General features: G+C 43.5%; 2 protein-coding genes across 4 annotated transcripts in view; one reads left to right on the top strand and one right to left on the bottom strand.

The window, feature by feature from the left end:
• The first annotated feature begins 6,993 nt into the window (after window positions 1-6,993).
• Window positions 6,994-14,005, top strand: LOC121619846 (twist-related protein 2-like). The gene is made up of 2 exons (XM_041955777.1): window positions 6,994-8,150; window positions 12,981-14,005. Exon 1 carries the CDS (start codon window positions 7,234-7,236, stop codon window positions 7,804-7,806), a length of 573 nt encoding a protein of 190 aa, XP_041811711.1. The 5' UTR covers window positions 6,994-7,233; the 3' UTR covers window positions 7,807-8,150; window positions 12,981-14,005.
• A 201-nt stretch (window positions 14,006-14,206) lies between these two features.
• Window positions 14,207-16,742, bottom strand: part of LOC121619020 (histone deacetylase 7-like) — a 43,540-nt gene continuing 41,004 nt past the window's right edge. For all 3 annotated transcript variants that reach the window (XM_041954664.1, XM_041954663.1, XM_041954665.1), the window contains exon 25: window positions 14,207-16,671. In XM_041954664.1, the coding sequence (XP_041810598.1) occupies window positions 16,635-16,671 (37 nt within the window). In that variant the 3' untranslated portion in view covers window positions 14,207-16,634. The remainder of the gene's footprint in view (window positions 16,672-16,742) is intronic.

The following is a 16,742-nucleotide window of genomic DNA, read 5'->3' on the forward strand; positions in this document are numbered from 1 at the left end:
TTGCATATTAATGCCTAAATAATCACGATCCTATAATACAATATCTGACACTGACATGTACTTTTACTTTGGATGCTTTCTGTACATTTCATTGTTAATAATTCCGTACGTTGAATGCAGGACTTTTACTTGTAATGGAGTATCTGTACGCAGTCCAAAGTAATGCTACACTGGATTAACGTACCGGTCAGTCCTCTGGAATCTTCTTCCACCACGACGTTCTTTGTGTTGAGTTTTAGCAGTTTTTCATTTTTTTTAATCAGTTTATCAAATGCAGCGAAGTACTGAGATCCTTTACTCAAGCGTGAACATCACACTGCAAAAATCTCCATTAAATGTGAAGATCCTGCTCTCATAATTTCATTTCATCATGTTCACAACAAAATGTAGCAAAAGCATCCAAAGCAGAAATACTTACAAGGCAGCAGAGTGGCTCATTTCAGAGAGTTACAGTACTCCGTTATTGTTGCTGATGCATGAGCAGCATTTTAATGTTGGATGATGCAAAGCTAATTTTAACTACTTTGTAGATTAACATACAGTATAACAGTGCCTCATATTGAATAGATTAATTATGTTTCGTATGTAAAATGTTGCCAGTACGCGTATTTGTCTAATGAATGTCGCCGAGTTAAAAGTTTGATTTTTCCCTCTGAGATGCAGTCAGGGCAGAGGTGCAAAGTAGCATAAAATGGAAATAGTCAATAAAGTACCTCAAAATTGTACTTAAATAAAAGTACTTAGTTACTTTCCACCAGTAACAAAAAGGTGAACAGGGATTTGTAGCGGTGACTGCGATGCGTGCTGGCTAATGGTTCCATTGTGACATATGAACAGTGGTATTAATAATACAAAAATGAAGCATTTGATCTAAAAAAAGAAGCATCAGGAGGGGAAAAAAAAGAGGCAAACATCTTGAATTGGTCGAGAACCAGATGGCCTCTTTGACATTAAGAAGCCGCTTTGGCATTTTAAGAAGGCAGTCCCAGAATGATTTCCGAGGAACTTCCGCAAAGCGTGGTACAAAGCCCACAGATATTTAAGCAATATCCATAGCAATTTACTGTTTTATTTACAAACTGAAACATGTGTTTCTAGACCTTTGCAGCCCCCCCTCCCTTCCCGTCTCTCCTTATTACCACACTGATTTACTGCTGCAAGATTTCTCCCACACTATCTGCTTTTTCCTTTCCTTTCTTTCCGCCTTTTCCTCTGTGTTTGTCTGCCTCTCTTCTCCCATCACCCACCGGTCAGTCAAAGTCTCCCTGCAGACCTGCCTGTTAACAGCACAGAAGATGCCCTACCTTTACACTCAGCCATTGTTTTTTTCCCTCCTCTGACTCTTGTGTTTCCGTGTGCGATGCTGTCTGCGCCTCTGGGACCACTGCGAGCTCGCATCTGAAACATTTTAGAGAGACACATATTTGCTGTTTTAGAGCACAAAGGGATATGCCATGGCAGAGGCTGTTTGAAGTGGCTTCACAGGGGGAACCAGAACCAGAGCGAGGGATTTGAGAAACCATAAAGAAGCGCAATGTAACTTTGCTAAATTCATCTAATCTAATGGAAGTGGGGATTGATTCAATGTGAAGGCGTACCCCTTTGAAGCTGCCTCTGTTGATGTTTCTAATGCAGTCGCTCTGTTGCAGAAAGGCAGCATTCCTCTCTACCTTGCAGACAGTGCTTCACTGTACCTTTGACAGGAGTGGATGCGTGATAGTGCCTAATCCCGGAGATCCCACGTTGACACTGCTTCCAGTAACCAGCATTTGAAGTGTGAGATTGGAGACAGCAGCGCGGACTCCCCGACGGGCCTTATCTGAAGAAACTATGTTCAGACTGATTTGGGGTGTGGGCTTTTTTGGTTTTCAAACAAGGATCCGTGTTTGTAGAGAGTCCAAAAGGTGTTTCATTGCCTCGAATATCAAGATGTTCAGCTGTGCTGCAGTAGAGAGCACATTGTACCTAATGTTTATATTAGAGCAAGGGAAAATTTGCACAGGGAGAAAATCTGATCCACATTTACCTCACGATGGTTTTGATTCCCTTCTTTATCCGCGGCCTTTTTGTTGCAGCGGTGTGAATTTACAGGTTTTATATTGCTGCTGGGCCTCATCGCTCTTGTCATCAGTGTTCAGGTGCACTAGCTCAATGAAAAGCTGTCCTGTAAGCAGCGGTCTTGTGGCTTGATAAGCTCATCTCCGAAGTTCACGCTGAAACAGGATTTTCCAACCCCGAGCGGCCACATGGTCAGCTCTGATCTGCTGACTCGCCGAGACTCTTATTAGTGTTTACAAAGACAGCGAACCTAACACGTTGAATGCGAATGGCTGACTCAGCAGTGAAAATGGCTTTCATGTGATGATTGGTTATATATAGTGCTTGATCACGTCAGCGTCTTTCTGCCTGGCTGATTAGAGTCAGCATTATCTCAAATAAACCGCGGTTTTGCTCTGTTTGTCACGTATAGCAACAATTTGATAGAAATCCAAAGATCGGCTCCTTTTTTATCCACCTAGAAGTTGCTGTCCAGCTGTTGTTCTTTTGCATTGCCCCTGCATCACTTTATCACATGCACACAGAGATCATATGACCTGCTGCTTGCACATATGGACGTGATATGATGCAACATTCAAGCAACCTTTTGCACTCACACACATGCACATGCACATCAGTATTTATAAGAGTATTATTACTAAAGAGAAAGTCCGGCAACCACAAATGTGCTCTCATTAATGGCTATTACGACTTGAGAGCCCTTTATAAAGAGTGCCTTATAAGAAAGTTGCACTGAACATTGTCCCAACTACACCCAGCTACCCACCATGCACTTCTTCTTTCCTGGATGTCCCAGAACAAGCCCTACGAGGCTTTCTCCAGTCTGACCTGGTGCTCAGCGTGCACCAGCCCGGCACGCCGTATCCCCAGCTCAGCTGTGAGCTCCACTGGGACTGTTTGTAATGTGCCATGGACGAACCCCAGCACTTAAACACTGTAATCAGAGCCAGAGCAGGATATTGGCTAAATTACACATGAAAGCAGGGACATTTGAAGGAAGCTTGAGCACTAAATATTATGATAAATTACGGCCTAATACGGGAAGATAAGTTACAGCTAAACAAGAATAATACAGGCTCGCACGCAGCGGGGGAGGGAAGTGTTTCTAATGCAGAGTTGCACTTATTTTGGAAAACACATATGTTAAAGGCATCTATAAACATTTGACAAATCGGTCTCAGCTCAAGCTCCATTTAGTTGCTATTCTGGTGCTTTCAATCATGTCACATGAGCTTCATCAGCAGATTTTTTTTTATGTTGTTGTTTCGGAACCACGACTGTAAATTTCCAGCTTGGTCTGAGTACTTTCAAGACCCTGAAAGGTTCAGTTCAAATCTTAAATACTTCTCCATCACATTAACCAGTAACCACGTCTCCATAACATGTTAATGACTGAATAAGAAAAAAAAAACAAAAAAAAACAAAACATTGGTTATTATTTATTTTGAGTTTAACACTCACAAAAAAAGCAGATCTACTTCACCAGTGTTGAGTGTAGATATGGTTTGACTGACAGAGGCAGTATGAGCAAACAACCTCACATTCACACTCACATTTTGACTCAAGCACTGCGGCCGGCGCACACATCACCTTTTCCCTTTTTGACCTCTTTATGCTATGCTAAGCTAACTGCCACTGGCTCCAGCTTCATATTCAACAGACGGGTGTGAGGATGGTATTAATCTTCTCACGTAACTCTCACCAAAAAAAGAAGGAGGAGGAGAAGAAGAAGAAGAAGAAGAAGAAGAAGAAGAAGAAGAAGCATATTTCCCCAGATGCTGAACTGTTCCTTTAATTCTTCAGGTCATCAACTAGAAAATGCAGGTGTAGACGTGATTCTGTGTTCGCTGATTGTCAAACTTTCACCTTTTTATTCCAAATCTACACTTTGGATTGGGTTTGCCAGACTTGCCCTCCGCCCCCCTCACCCAGTCCCATCACCACCATCCCCCACATACCATGCACCTTCACCCTTTCAGCCACCCCCCCACCCCTCTCCTCCCGAACCCCTCTAAGTGGATACCCCACAGGAAGGGCTTCTCCAGGGGGGAAATGGGTCCCAGATGTCCGCCTTTGTGCCACTACAGGCTCCTCGGGAGGGATGGAGCCGTGGAAGGGTGGGTATGGGGTGGAGGAGGGTGTAATGTGCTGTGTGCAAACATCAAGAACAGCAGCCAGGAGGGTGAAGAAACTCCCGGGGTGAAGGTGAGGAGGAATTTAATGATTGGTTCCTTTTGTCGAGCCAGTGTGGATTTCCAAACACATCATTTATGATTGGTCACACCGCCGCGCTCCTACCAGCTGAGTGCGTCACCGCGGCGCTTCGACGCTTCGGCGTGTGATGGTAATTGAATTGACTGCATTACGAACTTAGAGAAACTGTTTTCCTTTTTTTTCCTTTCCTGGAGGACTTCAAAAGCATCGACATGGCCGCTCTTCAGTGCAGTCAGGACCTGACCATATGTTGTAGAGACAGAAACAGACAATACATCGGTCTTCTTTGATATCCAAGCCCCCACCCCTGCATGTGTGTGTGTGTGTCAGCCAATATATATTGATATATACTGATATGTGCATGATCTATTTTCAGCTCCAGAAAGGGTTAATTACGACCCCCACGGAAATAAAACGAGGACGAGAGCAGGGCCTGAGTGTTTAGTGAAACATTATGTCAAGACTCTGACAAGGAAATGAAATGTGCAACATCAATCAGCCTATGAGGACAGAGATCAAACGAACCTCCACACTCCTGCATCTGGTTCTGTTTGGACAGCCTCACTTTTTTCCCCCTTCTCCCTCTCCTTTCTTCTCCTTTTCTTTTTCCCCTTTTCTTATTCTTCTCCCGTTCTCTCTCCCTCTCTTTTCTCCTCTCCCTTGCGCCACGACATTCCTGCAGGCCTACTCGCTTCGTTAGCTCATTCTTTCCATGATGGTGGCACGAAGCCACGCGTTCGCTAAAGGTAAGCGGCAGCTCCCGAGATTAGCCTCAGCAACAATGACTTTCCTGTCCCTCCGCTGTCTCCACCAGAGCTCCCAATAAGCCCCAATTGTAATACCAGTTAATCCTGAGGTTGACTCTGCCTGTTATGTAAATACAACTTCATATAATTCACTGTCTCTGTCCATGGCCTTGCTTTGATGGCCAGATGAGTTGTTTTTTTTCTTCTTCTTCCAAGTTGATTGAACCCAACTGGGATCGAGCTACTTTCCGTTCGGCGTCCCTCTCTGAATGAAATGTAAACCAGTGCAATCATGGGGCTCATCAAAAATCTTCTGAACTGCTCTCTGCACATTCGCTCTGTCAAATGCCGCCGCAATCACACCCAAATTGTTGGCTAGAAGCCGTCAAGCAGCGTGTCAAGAACGATACGAGGTTTTGCTCGCGACCCAGGAAACGTCTGCCGGTGTACAATATCTCTGACCGCCTTGCCCCTGCGGCAGCATATAGCTTCTCTGGACAGCGGGCGCGAATTTTCATCATTTTTGGAAACACGAAAGAGGCATCGGCTTGAAAAAAAAATGTTTGGAGGTGCTGAAATGGTAAAGGCTACCATTAAGTATGCTGTCATCAAAAAGTACCAAATTTCTACAGCGCAGAGCGACGGAAAACTCCCCACAAGATTTCTCTGCAGTGATCCACACATGAGTCACTCAAGTCGTGACGCATGAAGGTATAAACAAACACAACGTTGGGAAACTGATTTGGATTCAAAGGTAGATTTACGCAAGATGGAGTCATTTGTTCAGATTTTCGCTTGTTTTACCTTGGTGTCTAAACACAGACTGAGCAAACACGAGCCTGCGATCATCATCGTTTTCTCAGGAGGGCCGGTCTGCTGTGTCATGACTGCCAGCGTGTTGAAAATGTGTTTAAGTGGCTGCAGACCCAGATGGGTTCGCGGTGTGGAGGAACATGTGTCGGCTCTGCCTCGAGGCCGTGGATGGCACAATTAGGTGCTCTCTCACCTCTGCGGGCTGAGGTCAGTGGGCCACCGAGGTCAGGGGTTATTCAGGGTCCCGTCTGCGCTCCCCTCCCGAGCCTGCCGTAGATGACTGGGACAGCTGACGTCAGCGGTGATGTTCTTTCATTGAGAACTTCCCTGAACCAGGCTCCTGTTAGGTGTTTGATGGTGCATGTCTGGGGAGGGTGTGGTAGCTCAGCGTACATCAGAGTTAACAGACACAATCACATGTCAGGAAAAAGCTCATCTCGGGAAATTCTTTCCAGAATGCACAACCTCACGTTTTCTCTCAGATCTGCTTAAAGCTGCTGCGGCCGAACAGATTTACGAAAAATCCTTTTCATTTTTTTTGCATTGCAGTACATTGACTATAAAGCCTCCCTCAGCTTTTTAATCAGCAGTCTTCTCACATAGTGGACCGTGGTTTAACAGATTTATTCCTACAGTGTCTGTTTATCAGCATGATAAAACTGTTGATGTGAACTCCCACTTGTTCTCATGTTAAAGGACAGAATGAGGAACTTTTAGCGCTACACATGTGATTGATCACTTTTATGTGACACACTCAAAAAACACTTGAAGAGTGTGAGTGCATGAAAATATTCAGTATTGAAGTTTATGCTGATTCCTGTCTGAATTAAAAGCTTTAGAACAGTTTCTCTCTTCATAATGATTTGATGAACGAGAATGCAGACACAAGGGTGCATGTGGACTGACGCCCCAGCCCAAATCTGGAACCCATAAAGCCTCAGACATCTCTGCAACATTAGACACAGCTCTTCTTATTGGCTGAGAGGGCCACCTCTATCGCCCGCCCAGCCAACGCACACTTCCTGCTTCTCTGCCTGGCCCAGGCCGAACCACGCCCTCTGGAAGTCCGCAGAGCCAAACAGAACTGCCTGCAGGCCCCGGGTTAGTGTTTGGGTATAAAAGAGGCGGAGGTGGACCTGCCTGTCAGACGGTTTGTTGTTGTTCTCTCTGCCAGGTTGAGAGGGGAATGTGAAAGTGAGAAATTCAACAAGGTAACCAGGAAATAGGACAAGCACAGCGACGTCCAGTCTGATGGCGTTTCAGAAGCCCTAACTTTCTTTGACAAAAGAGAAGACTTTTGTTACACGAGCTCGTCAAGTTCAGGTTTGTTGCCGCGTGACAAAGAGCATCACAGCGTCCTGTGTTTGCAGTGGAGGTTAAAAGGCTGTTGGTGGACAGTACAATGAGAGAAGAGGTGTCCTGCACCAACTCCCCTGAAGGAGGTCTGGGGGCCAGCGAGGAGGAACTGGAAAGGGGATCGAAGAAGTCCCACCAGCAAGGAAATCGAAAACGTTCCCCTTACCCCAAGAAGGACAGCCTCGGTCAGGCAGAGGAGAGCAGCACCGGCAGCCCCAACAGCCTGCTGCCGTCTGGGCCGAAGAGGCCGAAGAAAAGCCCTTCGACGGTTGTCTCGTTGGCCCCCACGTCGCTGGGCCCCAGGCTGGACCAGCCCTTCGAGGACCTCCACTCTCAGCGTGTCATCGCCAACGTGCGGGAGCGTCAGCGCACTCAGTCCCTGAACGACGCCTTCGCCTCTCTACGCAAGATCATCCCCACGCTACCTTCAGACAAGCTGAGCAAGATCCAGATCCTAAAGCTGGCCTCGCGCTACATCGACTTTCTCTACCAGGTGCTGCAGAGCGACGAGATGGACGCCAAGCTGGCCAGCTGCAACTACCTGGCCCACGAAAGACTGAGCTACGCCTTCTCCGTCTGGAGGATGGAGGGGGCCTGGGCCATGTCCACCAGCCACTAGGATCCCTTCGAACTTCTCTCCTAAATCCTCTCGTGTCCACATCTTCACCCCACCGCCTCTGTCTGTGTTTGCACCCATTTCCTGACCTCTGAACCTCTGAATGCTTCCCTTTCGGTTCTGATCTTAACCCTTTCATCTCAAACCATTGCACACCCGCTCCGTCTATGTGCTCCACAATGGTTCATTCCATCGCCGTCAGTGTTAACATCCACAGTTGGATCATTGCAACTAAAACCTCTCTCGGTTCACTCTGTTCCCCTCTATTCTTTCCGCTTCCACTGCCCTCCCTTGTCTGTCCCACAGTTTAGTCCAGTGCAACAAGACGCTCCACTGCAGCCCATCAGGTATGAACAAAATATACAAACATACACACACACGCACACTTGTGCAGAAATCATATAAACATGCACACATGTACACACAGTTCTGGACTCAGCATGTCATCAGCACACGGACGCAGATAGACATGTTTAATGTGTATTTCTTTCCATGTTCCGCACAGTCTCAGAAGTGTCTCAGCACGTTATTTGTACCCTTTCATCTCAACAAACACACACCGAAAATTTCCTCCACAAACATCGGCAGGAACTTCAAAATCATCTCCAAATCTGTGCTTCAAAAACAGCTCCTCGAGTGTCCTGTTTGAGCAAGAGCAAACACGAGATAAACACGTCAACATGCTCTGAGCTTTTATTTTAGAAATCTTTGTGACACACAGCGTTTCGTGAGGAGGCTCGATCACACGCTTTCAGACAGAAGGATTTAAAGCGAAGTCGTTCAATAAAGCACATTCACAGCTGCACATAAACACATATTCACGAATTAATTCATAAAATGTCAATAGATTTGTAAACAGTTCGGATGTGCGTGATTACAACGCCTCACCTCGTGCTGAGTGGGCCTCTGTTTACTTACCAGTGTTGATATTTCCAGGTTTGTTTAACTCTGCATTGTGTAGGTTTAGTTTTCTGAAACGTAGATTTTTTATGCAAATTTGCAAATATGTTCTCCAATATTATTTTATAAAACAATATGAATTGCATATCTGATTCTGACGTTCTGCTCTGAAAATATTTTGTTCAAACTTGCACTCAATCTGTTATCTTCAATAGATCCATAAGAAAGGAAATTGATCACTGATCACAATAACTTCTAAATTTCCTTTATTATTGTTACTTTTTTCAGATTTTGTAAATGTAACATGCAGTTAATTGACAGCTATTATTTGGCTATTTACATGTTTGTTGTTACATAAAACTGATTTGGTTAAAAAATGTTTCGTAGCTCAGATAACATCACGTCAGTTAGCAAATTAAGTGTTGGCTCTGTGTTGGTTTGTGCAAATTATTCTGCAATTATGAATTTTGTAAAAAACACATGTCAGTGTCAAGAGATCTTTGCTTTTAAATAAAAGACATAAAAAAGACAAACAATTAAAATGAAAACTACATTTATATACGTGACAAAAGTAAAAGCCAGATCCAAACAAACTTAACTTACACATAATATATAGCCTGTATAGAATTTTTCATGTAAGATAGCCACACAAAATGCTTCACATGAAATTATAAAGATTTAAAAACAATCAACATACCAGATTAAATGCAAATGCTAAAGCCAGATAACAACGTGTCAAAATATCAGTCAAAACGAATGAAAAACTGTCCATGAACTCACACGTCCAGTATATGAACAAACCTCTCTGCCTCCATGTATAAGAACCTCTTTGTCCACATCAGGAATAAACTCTGTGCATCCCTAACACTTTGATCAACAGGAACGACTCCTATGTAACGACTCATGTTGAGCAACATAATAATGGATATGATAAACCACATTAAAAATAGCTTCGCTTTTTAATTAAAGGTGGGGCAGTAGTTTAAAGAGAGCATTTTGAAGCACCTTGGTTGTTTCGCTTTATTAAGCGAAAAGAGCTAACAGCACATTATCATCGTCGTAATCTAAACTCTGCAGTGTTTGACAGACCTCTGATGTTTTTAAGACAAATGTTTTCCTCCAGAATCTGTAGGATCGACTTCACACAGGGTCTGTTTTTTTTTTTCAACCATTTTAACAGACACCAGATTCCTGCACAGGTACAGCATGAAAGGAGGAAAAGAAAAGCAGAGTGAAGAGAAATGAGTGGAGGCACATCTCTCTCTCTCTCTCTCTCTCTCTCCCCTGCAGCCTTGCCCTCTCTCCTCAGGATCTTGTATCGTGCAATCAGGCCCCGCCGGGGCCCAGACAAGCAGGAACCTTTAGATTGGAAACAGTTGTGAGGTATTAGGAAGGTGTGTGTACCAGGGTTAGGGTCAGGCACATGGGCCTGTGTGTGTCAGTGCATGTACATGTGCACTGGTGTGTGTTTGTGTATGTGTTTGCAGTGAGCTTTAATTACCTGTGCTGGAGCGCATGTGTGAGCGCATATATGTGAGCACATCTGCAGATTAGTAAACAGGAATACACTCGCAGATGCTGCTTCAGTGATCGTATCTCTCCCGTCTGCTGGTTTTAGTTTTAGAATACTTACAGTTTCATTTTTCAAAAAGGCAGCCAGGGAGTCCTTCAGAGTAAAAGGACAACACACAAGATAAGCATTTCAGTGAAAACAGAGCAACAGGCCGAAATGTGACGAGGTGCAGAGGCCGTGTAGAGCTGAACCTGCGTTGCTGCGCTGGCGGGAAATGCACACTTTTTCATCGGCGAGATGACAGGCCAAGGTAAACACCTTTCAAACAGGCGCACACACACTGACACAGATCTTGGAGCACGCGGGTGAATGATTACCAGCATTCACACACATTCCTCACTGTGCAGGATCAGCGGATCAAAAAAGACACCACAAGTAATACAACACGGGCTACATGCAACACATATATACATTACACTGTCCAGACGCACACACATGCAGCCGCCAGCCATGTGCACGCTGCAGGTGTTCCGCTCCGCGTTATTATGAAACCTCCAGTGGCCTCTGCAGCAGACGTCGAGGGCTCCAGTCGGTGCTACGGATGGAATGCCAAGGCCCCAGCACGTGGAGTGGAGTGTCCTTGAACGCAGCGCAGTAGTTATTACCTACTGGTTTGCCTGCTCTGCCTGTTATCATCAGCTCTGCAGGGGCCTCCACAGAAAGTGCTAGAAATTCAAGGCCTGGATCTGAGCTCAATGTCTGAGTTTAGGAAAGAGTGGAGGTTAGCAAGAGCCTGAGAAACATCAAAGACAGACGATGCATGCATGTGTGTGTTTGTGTGAGTGTGTGGTGTAATTTAGAAGTGTGTATACATGCATTAAATGATCTATATCACTCATATATTAGAATACCAACAGAATGTCCAAATATTTAAAGTAAATGAATAAATATTTAAACTTTATTTACCCGTCTTGGTAGATGTAAATAGGGGGTGGACAAAATAATTGGAACACGTGACACTACATCAAAGTGTATGTTGTTCAGTTTTCAGTATGATTTCATTTTGTGAGGCTGTAATTAATGTTGATGCATTAGATTGCAGTAAAATGTAAGGTGTTCCACCAAACGTAGTTTTATATTTATGACAAAATAGCTAGTTTGATCTGAGTTCACACCAGGCATACAGGCTACTTCATGAAAAGTGCAAGTGTCCCTTATATTTTGTGCTTTCATGGTAAAAGAGCCTTTGATATTTTCCTTGAGAGTCAGTAGCGTGCACGCACAGCAACATGAATGCACAGCGGACGCTGTGGTGCTTTCTGACGAGCATGGTTTTAGGAAGTGCGGGTGTCTGGCTCAGGATGAGACTTTCAGAATAAAGAGGATTGTTTTGTTTGAGTTGGAAAAAACAAAACTCTCCCTTCTGTTTATGCTATAATCAAAATGCCTGTCACTGCTCTTTCCTCTGCCGGAACCCCTGGCTCTGCTGCGTCTGTACGTGTGTGTGTGTGTGTGTGTGTTTTACAGTTTGGACTGACCAGCTGTTGGATGCTCTTCTGTGCATATTAAATCTCTGGCTTTCACTCCGGACTGATCTGGGACCAGATGTAAAGTCCTCTGCGGCTCATCTGCGTTTTAAAAGCCTCATCCAGAAGTTGTGGCTTCTGATAGTCATCTTTATTTTTAGGGAGCCAAACTGTGTGCCGAGCGCTGGTGGGGTGTGTGTGTGTGTGTGTGTGTGTGTGTGTGTGTGTGTGTGTGTGTGTGTGTGTGCATTTGACTGCTGCATGCATATGTGCTCGCACATGTATCTCTATGTGTGTTGGCCTTGCTCAGACAGCTGCAGGGATAAGGAGCCATGGAGGAATGACTTCTGGTTTGACACGTAGGCAACAAAACGCCACATGACTCAAGTCCAAAATGCATCAGGATCTGTCAAACATCTACATGGATATACAAATCACAGAAAGAGAGAGAATTATGTGTGATTTAAAATGAAGGTTTCAATAATTTTTAAAGCGCATCATTGAAAGAAATGCTCCAGAAAAAAACCCTCCAGAAGCATCTCTAAATGTGTTGTTTCCCGTCAATCTTTCGTGCTTGGATAAGCGATCTGAATCCAGTGCAAGTGTGGCAGTGGTAATTAGTGAATGTACAGACCATTCAATAAAATAAAATAAAATAAAATAAAAATTCAACCACACACAGTCGTCAAAAATGGGATTTGCGCTCATGAAAATTTTTAGGATTGTAACTTTAAATATTAGTTAACCAGATGGAAAAAATGTGAGTTTCAAAAGAAGCTTTTGTGTAAAAAGGCTCAAATCAAGAGGTCAAGAACAGAGGTCACCCTGCACTTTTTTACATTACATGGCAATTTACACATTCATGCTTTCATGGTACGATGGTCATGTGATGAGATGACACCAACAAGCTCATGTCTAACTGCTTCTCCCTGGACTTCTTCTCTGTCTGTGTGTCTTTCTTGAAGCATGGAAAGGCACACTGTAATTAGGGAGGACTGAGGACGCTCCACATGAAATGTTTGCTTGTTAAAACAAGAGAGGAGAAGTGAAGGAGCTGTAGGGATTTTTCCACTTTCCAACACAAGTGTTTGTTTGTTTGTTTGTGTTTAGACACGTTTTATAACCTTAGCGCACATCTGAGAGACAGCAGAGCCGCTTCAGACACACAAGTATGAAGCCTCTTCTTATCTGAAAAGTGTTTTGGTGTTAATTAATCTCTGCGTGTCTCATACCTGCAGAAAACCGACAAATGGAAAATTCTCTACACTCAAAGAAGAAATGTGTCCCTGCCTCACCAGACGAACCCCAACGTTTAATCTCTGAACCAAACCGAAACCTTTTCTCCTCCTCTGGGCACGTGCTCGACTCACGACACTGAGATGAATCCCTGCAGCTTGACTCTCTACAGTTTTCACTTTGTGTTTCCGAAGCACCGGCAAGGAGACGTGACAGTCAAGCTCTGAACACTTTGAATGATGAAAACATGAACAAAACAAACAAAACAGCTGGCCTGCGTTGACAATGAAACAAAATGGCTGCTGGTTCGAGTGCCTCGGGTAACACCGTGATAACCATCATCCACCCTGACTCACTGCCAGACAGACATTACGATGACTAATGATAATGGCACAGTGATGGTTAGAGGGCGGTCACAGCCAATGAATGTTTACAGCTAAAATGCTAATAAGCTAATCGCTCTGGCTCTCAAAGCCCCCGTCTTGTGGGAAAAAGAGGAGCAGGAGGAATCTGACGCTGATCTTCTACTTTGTTGTGCTGTAGTAACTGGATAGCTTCTGGTGTGTTTTTGGGCGTTTTAAAGCGTATCTGTATGTGAATCTGGTGTACGCACACTGTACTACTTTAACTCTGCTCATGCATCACACTTGGCTTTGATGAAAAATGTCCATGGGAAAACTTTTTAAACCACTGATCACGGTTCAGCCACTACTCCACTTCTGCTTACTCTCACTTTAATGTTTCTGTTATTAGTGAGCGTTGCAGAAAGCTGGATTTTCAAATGCGAGATTGTCTCTTTCCTGCAGCTTTAAGAAATATCTTTACAAACTTGCTGTGAGCATTTATACTGAATAATGCAAAACTTAAAGCAGATCGTTTCTTGTAAAATGTGTCAAAGTGGTGATGAAGTGATTCCAGCCATAGTATAGATGATTCATTTGAAACCATAAGTAGTCTAATTACTGTTTGATCATGTTTCTTTTGTACTGTTTTGCATTTGCTTTTGATAATCTTTATTGTGTCAGCTCCTGTGGTCAATAAAACTTTTCTCAATGCTGTATATGACTGCAATATTTTCTTAACCAAAGGAATAATGCATTATGTGTCGGCATTCTGTTGTAATTCAGACAAGAGTTTAAGACGTGGTGAAATTGCTAAAATACAATAACACAAGATTAACAAAGTTCAAATGAGTGTGCTATTAGAAATAAATGTTCTTATTCAGACGTATATAATTTACCTTTATTAAGGATTTTTTTGGAAACAAAAATAGAAAAGACAAAGTCATATATACACTGTACAGAAACAAAATCAGAGAGTCAGTTATGACAACAGTGGACAGTTTTAATTAAGATCCATTTTGTTAAGGTGTCTGTCACACAGTTTGGTCAGCATGATACTTCAAGGCACACGGGCTGATAATTTGGTCTCTAAGTAGGCACAGGGTTCATTTTTGTGATTTTCAAAATACAAAAATAAGTCATTTGCATGAATTAAGACAAAAGATAAGATGTTAGAAACGTCAGGTCACTGTCGTGGATGCCAAAAACTACATAAAGCTGCACACCTCTGTCAGACTGTCCTACATACCACAGAGCTGAAACTGCTCCACGCTCTCATCACGTCTTTTCACATTTTCATCACATTAACAAAGATTTGACAGGTTTTTGAGTTGCATACACGCAATGCAACATAAAGAAAGAAACCAAAGAGCAAACATACTGCACTTAAAATAAAAAAAAAATCCATAGCACCGTCAAAATTGTGTTACACATGCAAAGAGCACTTCAAAGACACAGATTTTGAATGTATAAATAGAAGTCATGTAGTTTTTTTTTTTTTGAGAAATGAATTTGTTTATATATCCATCCTGTGCTTTTGGTGCTGTTCAACTGTTTGGATAGAAAAAAGAAACATTCACAAACTCTCCAAAGTCTTTGAAGTTCTTTAAGCCATGCCATTCCAGGGACGGCACATTGTTCTCATAAACTTTGGTTGTGCTTAACCTGTGTCCAATTGCACTGTGAGGATATTCAGCTATCTCAGTATTACTGCTCCATCCCAACTGCTAAAATGTCGCTGTTTGGTCCGGGGAGCAGAACATCCCCGATGCTGCAGGTAAACGGAACGCTGCTACGTCAGTGACGAACAAAGGACGGATCAGTTTGTCCTTCTTATGAAAGAAACTGAAGTATAAAATAAATTTACAAAATACAGCAGGAATGCTCATCCACAGGTACAAACACTGGTCCACTTAACAAACAACAAGTTCTGATTTTAAGACCCAAGTCATTCTGATCCTACCATCCTGAGGGCACTGGAAGTGCACTTTAAAGCCGTGACTGTCATAAAGTCTTTGGTTGAGTCTCATCCAAAATGTTAGAAATTAGTCTCCTGATAGAGAAGGTGTGGTCTGCACTGTCTCGTGTACAGTCACATCTGACTGCTCACGTGGGACTGAAGCATCACGGGTGATTTCTGTCTCACTGACGTGTAAAGAATCTCTTTCAGGAAGCTTTCGGAGAGATTACTTTCTCGCCTGATATTGATACTCCAGTGACTAGAGGTATTAGCTCTTCACTGTGACTAATGCCACAGACACAAAGTACAGTATGTCCACACATTTAAGATGCACTTCATCAAAGACTGCTGTGTCTCCTTTTATCTGCCGGGGAGCCATAACAATAACTGCAGCCATCTCCAGTCTTGCTGCATGTGCTCGCCCGACAGGCCAAGAAAGAAAGAAAGAAAAAAGATTTAAGAAAATATGTGGACATACAAAACAATATGAAACATATGTATCTCAGACTTCACTGTAGCTTCACTCTTACTGGATTCTTAAACGATAAACAAAAAAAATCTCGTGCTGACATTCACAAAAATGTGTGCCATAGGTCAAATGAATGAATATTCAATAACCTGAAATTCGAGCAAACAAGATGTTTGATTGTCAACATGGCCGGTGAGGCTGCATCTCTTCCATCTTGTCCAGTTCACATTACATAACGGTACAGTGCAAAACGATCAGAAACTGCTGATCTTTTCCTTCATGGGATCTTTGTCACAAATGACATCATCATAGCGGGACGCGTTTTAAGTGCTGAGGATATGTCTGCTCTCTGTCACCGGCACGTCCAGCGGGGACGACTCCTTCCCCTCTGAGTGATTGGCTTCAGTAAGTCGAGGTCGCCTTTGAGCCTACCTTCAAGGTTCCGACAGTCCGAGCAGGTCTTGTGGGAGTCATTTACAAAGTGAATGTTTAAAGTCGCAGAGCTGTGCTTTGTCAGGTGTGTGTTCATGCTATGTCATGTTGTCATTGGCACCCAACACCACAAGAGAATGAAGACCCTTCATAAATCTGCCTCTGGTTGTCTTTCTTTACAATGTTTTCTCAGTTCAGAGAACTGCAGAGGCGTCATGACAATATGAACATTGGTGAATGTTGTGTGTTTGAATTAGAGTGGTCTGACTGCAGCCAGTAGTAACGCAGGTGGAGGAGTTTTTGCGAGGTGGTGAATACAGTGGTCGAACTGAAGAGGAGGACATCTGCTTCCAGTGATGGTTCCAATGCATAGTTCTGTGTGTGTGTGTGTGTGTGTGTGTGTGTGTGTGTGTGTTTCCACTGAGTTGAAGGCAACTGTCAGGAGACTTTTTCTTCAGAGAGAATCACCTTTCTCTGTCAGTTTTTCTTTCCTTAATAAATGAGAGATTGAGAAAGATGTTATGATTGCACAAGGTGAAGTACGTAATTGATGCTAAAGCAG

The sequence above is a fragment of the Chelmon rostratus genome, chromosome 2 (assembly GCF_017976325.1).
Source record: "Chelmon rostratus isolate fCheRos1 chromosome 2, fCheRos1.pri, whole genome shotgun sequence".
NCBI classification, from domain to species: Eukaryota; Metazoa; Chordata; class Actinopteri; order Chaetodontiformes; family Chaetodontidae; genus Chelmon; species Chelmon rostratus.

What these genes read in the sequence shown, in the direction of transcription:
- LOC121619846 (XM_041955777.1), top strand. Translation starts at nt 7,234, where the DNA reads ATGAGAGAAGAGGTGTCCTGCACCAACTCCCCTGAAGGAGGTCTGGGG.